Source organism: Cydia splendana, chromosome 3 (assembly GCF_910591565.1).
Source record: "Cydia splendana chromosome 3, ilCydSple1.2, whole genome shotgun sequence".
NCBI classification, from domain to species: domain Eukaryota; kingdom Metazoa; phylum Arthropoda; class Insecta; order Lepidoptera; family Tortricidae; genus Cydia; species Cydia splendana.
In genome coordinates this window covers 24,376,457-24,389,174 of record NC_085962.1, presented here as the reverse complement: position 1 = coordinate 24,389,174, position 12,718 = coordinate 24,376,457, and the positions used below count along the sequence as shown (strand labels likewise).

The following is a 12,718-nucleotide window of genomic DNA, read 5'->3' as shown; positions in this document are numbered from 1 at the left end:
TCATGATTTATAACGTCGAAGGCTTTAGACAAGTCGCAGAATATCCCTGCCGGTTTGTCCTTTTCATCTAACGCCGTAGCTATGCAATCATATACTTCATATGCAGCTGTTGTGGTGGACCTATTTTTTCTATACGCAAACTGTCTGTCCGTCAGTAGGTCATTTGTCTCTAAGTGATGCATTAAACTATTTGATACAATTGATTCGACTAATTTAGAGATGTTGGGGACAATAGTGATGGGTCTGTAATTGTCCACAGCAGTTTTTTCACCTTTTCCCTTATAGACAGGACATACTCGAGTGCTTTTCAGTACGTCCGGGTACTCACCGTACTCACTCACAGTAGGGTTTTGCCGTCGATTAGTCGCCTTTTGGTGATGTCGACTACGATGTGGTGGTAGTCCAGGAAGTCTGCACCGATGATGGGTTTCGATACTGCAGCGATGATGAACTTCCACCGGAATGGTCTGCGTAGGTTGAGATCGAGCTCCAGCGTCTTCTCGCCGTAGGTGGGAATAACTGTATTATTGGCGGCGTACAGTTGAAAGGGTAGGGGTTGCGCCTTCGTGCCGGGTGTTCTTGGCAGGACGGAGATGTTGGCTCCCGTGTCAACCAAGAAAACGAGCTTGCTGGTTCGGTCACGTACGAAGAGGCGGTGAGATCTTGTTGTAACGCCGGTTTCCGCCGCATCCAGCGTTACATCTAGTTTTCCGCTGTTGATGGTGTTGCCGGTATCGGTTTGAAGCTGCACGGCTGTGCGCATTTCTGAGCGTCCATCCCGAAACGGCGGTGGTAATGGCAATACGGCATCGGCGAGCTTCTGCGGCTGCGTGGGCTTCGGTCTTGCGATTGGTTTCGTGGGCGCGATGGGAAACGGCGGTGCGAGCGGCTGTAGCGTTGATTATAGTTTTCGCGCGGTCTCGAACGGAGCTCGGCGACTTCGAGCGATAGCCTTCTAATCTCGCCGATGAGGTACTGTGCGTCGAGAGTTGACGTAGACGGTGGAGGTGTTGGTAGCGAAGGTGGTAAGACTGCGGGAGTAGAAACTGCGGCGATTTGGTGCGACGCTGATGTTGGCGTGTGCTCCAACATTTTGTCGGCGAGCAGCGCGAGGTCCTCTAACGTCGTTTTAATTTTGAACGCTTCGCTGACGGTGAGCACGGAGCGTACGTGTGGCGGGAGATGATCAAGCCACATCATCTGTATCGTTGTCTCAGGAAACTTCTCCTTGTTCAGCGTCTTCATCCGTCGTAACAGCTGACTGGGTTTCTGCTCCCCGAGCTTGACTTGGGATAACAGCTTCTTGGTCTGCGCGCTGTTGCTCTCCTCGTACACCGAGATGAGTCTGTTTTTGATGGCGGTGTAGTAATTATCTTCGGGCGGGGAGTAGATGAGGTCGCTGATATTTTGAATATCTTGTTTTTCTAGCTGCGCGATAACCATCTGAGTGAGCTGCGCCTGGCTTCTCTTCAGCGTTGCCGCCTCGAAACTGCAGAACCAGAGTATTGGCTGGTCTCGCCAGAACGGTGGGACGCGCAGCGAGAGTGATATCGCCGCCACATCGTGAGATAGGAGTGCTGCTGCCGGAGATGGGCTGGTGAGGCTGCTGGCTTCTTCCGGGGCATCGCTTTTTTTTTTTTCGTCATCGGGATGCATCTTCTTGATTTTAATTCTTCTTGTCCAGAGTCGGTGGTCACCACTATAGCAAGCTATGGCAACTGGTGTATCAGAAGGTTTGTAGTAGTAGAAGTGAAACACTTGTTGGTATGTACAAGAATGATAATTTATTTACAAAACTCACGGTATTTATACACAATTTGAGAAAAGCAAGAAAGAGACGTATTTACAATAGAGTGAGATGGAGATATACGGTGCGCGGGCGCGTGCCAGAGCGAGAGCGCGCGCGTGCCACTGCGCAGGCGCGGCGCGTGCCGCGCTGGTAAAAAAACTAAGTTGACCGCCGGCGACAGTCCTTTCCCTCGCCGGCTGCCGTGGAGTAAACATCGCGTCGTCGGATCGCCGTGCCTCGCTTCGCTGCTACGCGCTCGCTGATTGGAAGACACGACGAGATCGACGAGGATGCTGCAGGCTCCGGATATTAAACTGTCCTTCTCAGGACAATATAAAACTGCTCTTCTCAGAGCACGCAAACTGCCCTTATCAGGGCGACGTAAAATGTTCTTCTCAGAGCAACATAAAACTGCCCTTGTCAGGGCACGTCCTGTTTCTCTGTTTAATCGCAGAGTGTCAGTCGATCGCAACTGTTCTTATCAGAACAATTCTGTGTTTCTGTTAAAACATATGATGTCAATCGAGTGTTCCCACATGCTCATCAAGACGAGTCCGATGACCAAAACAGCGTGTGGCGTGTGCTTATGTTGTATTAAACCCGAGCTCCACTAGGTACTGCCAGGGTTCAGCATCAGCTCTATCTTGGGTACTACTCTCCTAAGTGCTCGTCAAGATGAGTCAGATGACCGAAACAGCATGTGCCTTTGTTTATAATTTTAGCAGTTCCAAGCAAAACTAACACTACTTAAAACTATTTCTCAAACTGAAAATACCCGATTTAAGTTTGCTAACACAATCAGTTCATCAGCGTCACAGAACATGTGATTAAATTGACCTCCGCAGTGAATATACAGCAAGATTGAATGTTCCAGTATTCACAGAAAAAAAACTTAAATGCTAAATTGGGAATCATACCGAGCGAAGACAGGTGGGTCAGAATCCTAAATTTTAACCCACTTTCCACTTTTGTATTCATCGTTGTTGATGGCATAAGCTGAGTACCCACAACACAAGCCTTCTTGAGCTTACGGGGGGGCTTAGTCAATTTGTGTAAGAATGTCCAATTTTTTTTTACTACTAACGCCACTTCTAACAGATGACGTTAGTAGTAATACAGTGTGATTCCTTTATTTTCTTTTTTAGGTTTATAAAATGATGACATATTTTTTTTTTTGATAACACATTGCACATCTACTACATCTAGACATGAATTTAAATGTGACGTTCCACTAGTAAAGGTACCTTATGGCGGTTGGCGCTTAGGCTATTATTAAAGACGCTTCAATCCAATACTAATGCGGCGCTACACGACGTAAGTGCCGAACGCCATATGGTACGTTTACCTGTGGAACGTCACAAATTACTATGTTAAATCTCATTCCGAACAGTGCGATAGTTTTTCCGTAAAGTGTTCCACAAGAATGCATAGATTGTCGAATAGTGAACACGTTATCTACGCCCGTCTCAAACAGGATAGATAGAGTTAGACCAAGAAAAGTATGCAGTGATTTTGATAGCCCACGCAGTGCAAGTGTTATTTATACGTCATAATTTCATAGAAGTTTGACGTTTAAAATGACACTTGCACTGCATGGGCTATCAAAATCGCTGCAGACTTTTCTCGGTCTGACTCTACCGTCATAACCCCAATAATTCACAACAATCACCGATAGCGAACTCTGCGAAACATGAAGTCATAAATGTCACGTGAAAAATGTCGTTCTGACTTTTTGACTATTTTCAAATAGGTTAGGCTACAGGGCAAACCCTTAACCCGATCGTCTTTGTTTTAGGCTCAAATTGTAGCTGACTAAATTGTCCAGAAGAATTATTCTCAAATTTTTGATATCATTCTTTGTTTCCAAAATATCGAACGCCAAAATAAAAAATTCGGAAAAAATTGAATTTTGTTTCCACTATTTCCGCGTTACCTTTTTTCGTTTTTGACTTTGTCGAATAATTCGTTTTGCACCTTACAGCTCTTGTAAATACGCGTCTTTTGAGCCTTTTTTAATATCATATCTTCACAACTCTCCGAGATATATAAGGGGATCGCACTTTTTCGTGAAATCGGGGCCTATACTGGAGCGAACGAAAAGACATTTCCAATGTTAAAACATTTTGTATCAGGCAGGCGTGGCTCACTCTGCGATTTCGTCGCTTTGCTACAGGTAGCTAAAAGTACATCCGTTGCACACAAGTTTGGTGGCTAGCCATAAGCCGCGCGTGGCGCTGTCGCCACCTAGCGGCCATATCTGTCCTGATCGTAACAGACGCGTTTTGTTAGAGAGTGAGTCTTCTGTACCTAGTACTATTATTTTTATTTATTCTGTGGTATAGATAGGTAGGTGGTACCCCCAAAATTTTTTTGTATTTTTTATTTTACCGTTCTGCTGCCATGCATGATTTATGTGTCCATGCCAAATTGCAGCTTGCTAGCACTAACGATCAGTCGATCACAGAGCAAAGCCGTGGATGGACAGACGGGTATGGCGAAACTATATAATATAAGGGTTACTAGTTACAATAGAACACTAAAAATACTAATACCTATATCACATACCTACTATAATTATTATCTATAGGTATTAGTTTTCTTCTCAAGCTAGGTTTATATAATATGAATATAATAATAAATTTTAAATAGACATCAAAATCAATACTTTACATAATTAATATGAAAAACCTAATCTAGTGTAGGTACCGTCAGCAGTATCCGCGCCATGTTCAAGACCACCTTTCCTTCTGCATCTGGCCCTTGATCCAGCATTCCATCCTCCTAGCGACTCAAATATGTACCTTATTCATTATTTAAATATTTAATTGAAAAGGAACATTTCTACCTATGCATATTTAGATTTTATCTTAAGCACATAAGAAAATATCAAACGATTAATTGATTACCTTACGGAACCTTTCTAAAAATATTCCTTTTATCAATAACTACTAATTAAAATTATCACTTAATCACCACAAGTACCTACTGTACAGTTGTACACCGCAAATAGCGGTCAAGGTATTTATAAGTAAGCCTAATTCATCAATGTGCGGTTGTATTGGTCCACAAAAATGGCGGAATTAATTTCTCTAATTATCTTCGTCATCTGTTTGTGTTCAGTAGGAGCGTTTTTTGAATTCGAAGTACCTCGGCATGTGTTTGATACGGAATTGTATGAAAATGTATTAGATGAAGAGCTATGTGAAGCGCAATTGAGTTACTTAATAAGTAACAATACAATGCTGATAGCTGAATGTAAGTATGCTTTCTCTTTTAGCACAAACTCAAGTTAGACTTTTTAAAACTTAAAACCTTCCAATAATTTAAGTAATTTACTTAATATCTGAATTATCTATTTCAAATACGGTCTAACTAAAGGAATACTTATTTCTTTATTTTATTTTGTGTTTTATAGTCCTTGATGCAGGCATCAGACTTCCGAGAGGCATTTCACAAGAAAATTTTGTAGACCTCGGATACTACCAGCAATGTCTAGCAATCAGTGAAAACTTTGAGCCATCAGACATAGAGGGCAAGTACTGTATGATCAATGTTCCACTGGTTCAAGATGAGTTAAACTTACCAGTTTTGCCAGAATGGCCAGAAGGTTCAGAGAGGTCCGGGGACTGGCCCAAGCATCCGTGGCAACAACTTTTTTCAATCACAGGACCACATAGTGACAGGTTCAGAAATTTACAAAAGGTACGAACGGAAGCAGCAAAGTACAGTAGTATGCCTGGATTTGATGGTATGGATTTTATGAAGTAAGTAAATATTTACTTTATCGTTAGTATATAAGTATTTACCGTTAAATTACATCTTAGTTATCCAATAGAACACAGTTTGGAAATGTGGGTAGGTATTTCTTGTCCAGTCTCGCAAAAACTGTTGAACGAAATTTGAAGTACTGACATTATATAATATTACTTAATATCCACGCTATGTCGGGAGTCGTGGAAGACAAGGGAAGAGGACTTTGCCCAGCAGTGAGACACCTTAATAGGCTAGCTAAAAAAATAATATCCAGGCAAGACCAGCGTCAAGGTATTCATAAAGTACCTTGACACCAAGCTGAGTGGAAACCTTTTCAGTGACGTTACCGTTTTTGTGACATGTTTTTGTAAAAAAATTGTTGTATAAGCGTTTTGAATAAATTTTATTCTTCATCAAGCAAAGAAAATCAAGCACTTTCATTAAAAACTGTCGCATTTGATGAAGTGGAACTGCTGATGATGATCAGAACAGAACTCTTCAACGACGCATAGTACACGTTTGGCGATTTAGATTTCGACTTGGACCGGGACTGGGGCTGGGATTTAAGATTATATAACCTAACACAGGCATTTGCCATTCTGACATTACTGAGGTTGCCTTTATCGTTAATAGTGTGATAGCCAAAAAATTCACATCCTCGTCCATTTACTTAGTTAATATAACACGATAAACATCGTTTATCAACTCATTCATATTAAGTTTCATGAATACGTTAGAAAACTAGCTCTTACTCCACAGGGTAACAGAAGACAGCCCGCTGGCTAATGAAGTCTTCAGACTGGCAGTATGTCTTCCTAAAGTTTGCACACCTAGGCAGTTCATCGACACTGTGTTTATCAACACCACTAGCGTGGGTTTCAAGCTCACGGAAGAATATTGCAGACTGAGAAATGATAAACCGTTTGCACCTGTTGATTATGCTGCTATGTAAGTAATCATAAATTTACGAAATTGTCTTAGTACCTAGGTAAATTATAAAAAAGGTTATAAATGTTATAATCATGTTAACGTAAAATAACATGTTTACAAAACCATTAAATAAACAATGTTCATCTATTATATTTCTATTTACATACGTAGATATGATTACATCTTACCTAAGATTAGATGGGGTAAGAGAAACACTTGTAGGGAATCCTCATACTGTTTCTCTTGCCCCGAGCGAAATAAACTGTATTTGTTTAACCCCACATGACCTTATAGACTTTTAAACTTACTTAGCCATAGGCACACCTCGGACACTGGCGATCAAATGTATGAAACAAACGCGTTCCTACGCACACAGTCTAAGCTCGTGTAGCGCACCATGCTTGTGTGAGTGAGATAGGGTTTCCGCCATTTTGTTGTCAAGTTCGATGACCTCAATGACTCAAACTCATTGCGCAAATTACGAAGAAATAAGAATCGTATTATGTTGTAAGGTGGGTATCAAAGCTCGATTTATACAATAGTTTCCTATTTTGAATCTTTATAAACGAAGTAACAAATTTTTGTAAGGAAATTCAGGCCACCAAAATATTACGTAAGTTGAAAACATGATTTTCTGTTCATATAGATATTGTGTTGTTTTCAGTGTGTTCTGATAGGTTTTGTAAATATTTGTTTAATATTTGAATATTTTATGTGGCCTCCGCTCTGCGCACCGCGTCGTCGCGTCCTTGCCAGCCGGTAACTGTGAGGTAACCGAGAGCACGGGCGGCACTTTCAACGGGAGGCAGGGAGTGTCCATTCCATACTGTACGTTAGTACTATTTATTATACTGTGCCATAGGAGATTTCAGGTACCAATTTATACGACAATTTTACATGTAAACCGGCCCCTATTTCACCACGGTGACAGGTGCGACAATTGTCGACATCACTGTTACTGACGTCACAGGCCTCCATAGACCGCTTCAAATCAAAAATCAAAACAAAATTCTTTATTTCATAATAATATACATTTTTGTGATACAGGGGATGGAGCCGCCCGGTAAGCTTATGCTTGTGTTGGGAGACACCGCTCTTCCCTAGGTTTATAAGTAGTACAATTATTATTTTATTTTATTTTACTAACGCGATGTATTATACATAAGAAATGTAGGTAATTATACAGAATTACTAGTTAATATGTTTTTAACTTAATTCTAAAACATGCATTTACAATACAGGTAGGATCTTACTCGTTTGATTTTAAGGTGTGAATATCGACTGAGACAGGAGTTTGTTTGTGTGTGTGTGTGTGTGTGTGTGTGCGTGTATATGTGTGTGTGTGTGTGTGTGTGTGTGTGTGTGCGCGTATGTAGTGATTGAGTGTATTCTAGTACTCTGTTCTTAGCAGCTTCTCTGTTTCGTCGTAGGTTTTAGTTTTAAGCCATTTAGTGAGATGTAATTTTCATTCGTGGTATGTTTTTGAATGAATATCTAATTCTCTGTTAATTTTGTTATAAAGGTAGGACGACTTTGAATTAAACTGCGATCTTGCAAAGTAAGTTCTCGTACGTAAAAATTTTGCTACATTGACCATATTTCTTTTGTTTTTATAATTAGGGTTGTAGGGTATTACTTTGTGTTTTTTCAATATTGATTGCAGAACATATAATTTTCTTACCGATAGAAGATCACTAGTTTGATAAAGCATTTCAGTAGGATATCTAATTTTTTTGAAGTAAGTACATCACTTTTATGAGTGCACGTTGTGCCCTTTCAAGATAGATAAAGCGACTTTTCGCTGCACCACCCCAGACCGATATGCAGTACAATAAGACAGATTGCACCAGAGATACGTAGATTTCGTTTAAGATGTTGCGAGGCTTTGTAAGATTTGTTTTACCTGGTGCTTACCATCGGACGGGCGGTGTGCTTGTTTGCCACCAACATGTTAATAAAATAAAAACTCCATTATATCGCCAGTTAATAAGTACTTATATTGCGAAGCTAATGACAAGAAACACGACAATTGTCGGTCATTCTTGACAGCAAATGAGTTCTGTGTCGGAATTTCGTGACAATTGTCGTGTTTCTTGTGACAATTGTCATTAGCTTCCTAAGTACCTTCTTATTAATTGGCGTTATAATGGAATAATGGAGTTTTTTTTAAATTAACATGCTGGTGGCAAACAAGCACGCCGCCCGTCTGATGGTAAGCGGTTACCGTAGCCTATGGGGCTATTCATAAATTACGTCATTTCAAATTAGGGGGGGGGGGGTCTGGACATCGGATGATGGTAACATGACGTAGGAGGAAACGGGGTCAACAATCGTCAAAAATCGATGACGTAATTTATGGACAGCCCCTATGGAGGCCTGTGACGTCAGTAACAGTGATGTCGACAATTGTCGCACCTGTCACCGTGGTGACATAGGGGCCAGAAAATTGGATGCGCTAGGCAAGTGCTTGTAAAAGATAGGTGTGTATTTTTATAAGTGCCGAAAAACAGCAAAGGATACTTATAATTATAAAGTTTGGTAAACAGTTTACAGCTTGAATTAACAAAATAGGAAATTTAAGGACATCGACTTAAGGATTCATTCTTTTTGCGTTATTTTGGTTATTCTAGGTTTTAAATCATCTTTATATGTATAGTATATAATATGTAGTCAAGTCAAAGGTCCCACTTTGTAGCTTACTATAAGGATGAGATTTACTTGTATTTTTATACAAATAACCTGTCAAGGTGTCCTTATGGCCGCGCCAAAGTCGGACTTTTTGCTTGGAAACGGCACATATCGTCACTACTTTAAAAAAATGTCGTATATCTCGCACTGCTACTCAATATCAAAGTTAAACTCTCATGTCACCCCGATTCACAAATCTGGTTCGCGCTCACAAATAACTAACTACCGCCCGATTTCTGTGCAGTCCTGTATTCCAAAAATATTTGAGGCGCTTGTTCGTGATCAAATGTTTGCTGCTCTTGAAACTTCCATCTTGTCGGAGCAACATGGATTCATGAGAAACAGATCAACAATAACAAACCTTTTATCCTACACTAACTTATTGTTCGAGTCTATGGATAAAAGACAGCAGGTAGATGTAATATTTACTGATTTTAGGAAAGCGTTCGATAAAGTTGACCATCTGCTTCTTCTTAAAAAGCTCGTGTTCAATGGTATCCGCGGTAATCTTCTGCGATGGTTCGTTTCGTACCTCTCAAATAGGTCTCAAATTGTTGTCGTCAATGGCTTTGCAACACAGCGCAAATTAGTCCCATCAGGAGTAATCCAGGGATCCATATTCGTCCCACTCCTGTATACACTGTTCATTAACGACATCAAACAATGTTTTAAGAGTAGACATTTTCTTCTGTTCGCCAACGATCTGAGAATATTTAAAATCGTCGAGTCTATTGACGACAGTAATTTACTTCAAAATGATGTAAATGTTTTTCTTGAATACTGTTCTAAAAATAACCTGCAATTAGCAAGTGATAAATGCTTGCAGATGACATTTACAAAAAATAAAAAAAGAATTATCAACTATAAATACAAAATAGGTAACGAGAATATCAAAAAAGTGTCAACGGCACGCGATCTAGGAATCCTATTCGATGATAAACTAATAAAGACTTCCAATTGCACATAGCGTGTATTATTTCAAAAGCGTGTCAAATGCTAGGTTTCGTTCTGAGAACAGCAAAGGTCTTTAAAAAATCTTCAAGTTATCTTCTGCTGTATAAATCACTAATTAGACCCCACTTAGAATATGGCTCAGTAATCTGGAATCCACTGTATAAAAAATATGCATATGCAATAGAAATGGTTCAAAAAAAGTTCCTGCGGGCATTACACAGACGATTGACAGGGAAACGTCTATCTTACATTGATCTGTTGCAGTATTTTAAGTTGCAGTCATTGGAGACCAGACGCAAATGCTGTGACGCAATTACTCTCTATAATATTTGTAGAGGGCAGTTTAACAGTATGGAATTGCTGGAGCGGATACGGTTCAGAGTCCCAGCTCGATGCAGCTCGCGCTCTAATGCTTTGTTCTCAGTTCCCACCGCCTCCAGTAACGCCGGGTTGCGAGCCCCCTTGCGTCGTATTTGTAACACTTACAATAAAGAATTTACTTCCATCGATATATTCAATGTCACTATATAGGCCCTAATATCGTAACCAAATACTCAATATCCTCAACGGCCAACATAGTGTCCGTCAGTAATGTGTCGTCATCATCGCTACTATCTCTGCTGTCATTGTACTTAATAATTATTGATCAGATTGGTTGTCAGTATTTTCAAGTTTCTCTATATTTTTCTTGTTTCGCTAATTTAAATTTTAGAACCTCTATAATCGAACGAGCGAGCGAAGCGAACGAAGTTCTTACATTCGACTTGGGACACGCGGCTGGCTAGGGGCACGTCCCGGCATTTTGATGTTTTTAAGCTGAACTATCAGAGGATAGTTTGATACTCAAGAACTTAAGTAAATTTGTTCTAATTTAAATGAAATTGGGTAAACGTGTAGTTGAGGGCATTATATTTTAGTCATTAAATTATGAGCAGGCTCGATCAAGGGGTTATTGAGCTAGAAAAGCTTAGAAGGCTAAAAAGCTATTTGTGAGGGGTCTTGCTATTCTGGTCATCTTTTTGCAAGAAAGTATGGTCGAGTTTGGTATCAAATGAAAGTGCTCGGCTTGCACTTTTATAATATCGTTTTTAAATGTACCATTTTGAATTTTGAAATAATTAGCAAGATAAAAATAAACATAGGTATTTGACATTTGACAGGAAATATTTTGGCTTACCACAGATACAATATCAGTGAAGGGCTCCACAGACCTTGTAATATATCCACGCGATTTTTGATCCATTGCCGCCTATAGTGGGACATAAAATAGTAGAAATTAAATAAAATGGAACTCTAAAATTTCCATACTATAGTCGGTCAAACAAGTTTGTCAGTAGAAAAAGGCGCGATATTCAATTTCCTATGGGACGATAACCCTTCGCGCCTACATTTTTTAGCCGCTTTTTTCTACTGACGGAAATGGCTTGACAGACTATAAATTGTTGCCATGTGTAAGCATTTTACGTCAAAAATGTGACAGCTACGTAGAAAGTGGCGACCTCATTCATTAACCGACTTCCAAATCTCAAAAGGAGGAGATTCGATTGTGATTTTTTTTATCTCCGTCATTACTGGACCAATTTTGAAAATTATTATTTTTATTGTATGTATATGCATACAGATTGGTCCCGTTCTTGTCAAAACCCAGTTCTGATGATAGGATCCATGAGGAATCGAGGGAACTCCTCAACTCTTAAAGGCATACGTATAGTGATTTATGTGTTTTATCAACAAATCAAGTATATAGTACATTAAAAAAAGTGACATTTGATGAAGTGGAAATGCTGATGATGATCAGAACGGAACTCTTCAACAAAGCATAGTTCACGTTGGGCGATTTGTCCTCTTCGTTATGTTTGTTAAGCAAGTTTAGTTTTTAAGCCACATTTTTGTCAAGCTCGAGTTCCACGGGATCCACGAGGAATCGAGGGAACTCCTCAAATCTTAAAGGCATGCGTATAGAGATTTTTGTATTTTCATCAGAAAATTAAGCATTTTCATTAAAAACTGTCGCATTTGATGAAGTGGAACTGCTGATGATGATCAGAACAGAACTCTTCAATGACTACACGTTTGGCGATTTCGAATTTCGATTTTGACGGAACTGGCCCTGGAGCCAGACCTGACCCGGATCCGGGCTTTTATCTGGACCTGAACTCGGACCTGGACCCGGACTTGGACCTGGACTTGGACGTAGACCAAGACCTACACCTGTACCTCGACCAGGACCTGGTTCTGGACCCGGAACTGGACCCGAAGCCGGACTCGGACCCGGATTCGGACCTTGACCCGGAAAACCACTGATACCTAAGCTTCATAAACCACTATGATTACCTACCATAAAATGTAAGTAATATAAAGTATAATGATGCCAAACTTACTAGCCCCTCCCGCTCAAACCCCCGTACACCACACCGCACGCGCCGTTAAGTGGGTTAGGTTTGAACTGCGATCCTCACAGAACCGAAAAAAGTGGGTCAGGTTAGGTTAGAACTGCGAGCCTTACAGAACCGAAATGCTACTAGAAAAGTGGTTTTGGTTAGGTTCGAACCGCAATCCTCACAGAACCGAACTACTATCAGAGAAGTGGCTTCGTGAGGCTAA

The 12,718-nt window shown here is 40.3% G+C and overlaps 1 protein-coding gene across 1 annotated transcript in view; it reads left to right on the top strand.

Annotated features, from left to right (window-relative positions):
• The first annotated feature begins 1,858 nt into the window (after positions 1-1,858).
• LOC134806702 (nose resistant to fluoxetine protein 6-like) overlaps positions 1,859-12,718 on the top strand; it is a 31,061-nt gene continuing 20,201 nt past the window's right edge. Inside the window, exons 1-4 of the mRNA XM_063780027.1 lie at positions 1,859-1,939; positions 5,168-5,491; positions 6,288-6,490; positions 12,235-12,372. Of these exons, the coding sequence (XP_063636097.1) occupies positions 1,859-1,939; positions 5,168-5,491; positions 6,288-6,490; positions 12,235-12,372 (746 nt within the window). The remainder of the gene's footprint in view (positions 1,940-5,167; positions 5,492-6,287; positions 6,491-12,234; positions 12,373-12,718) is intronic.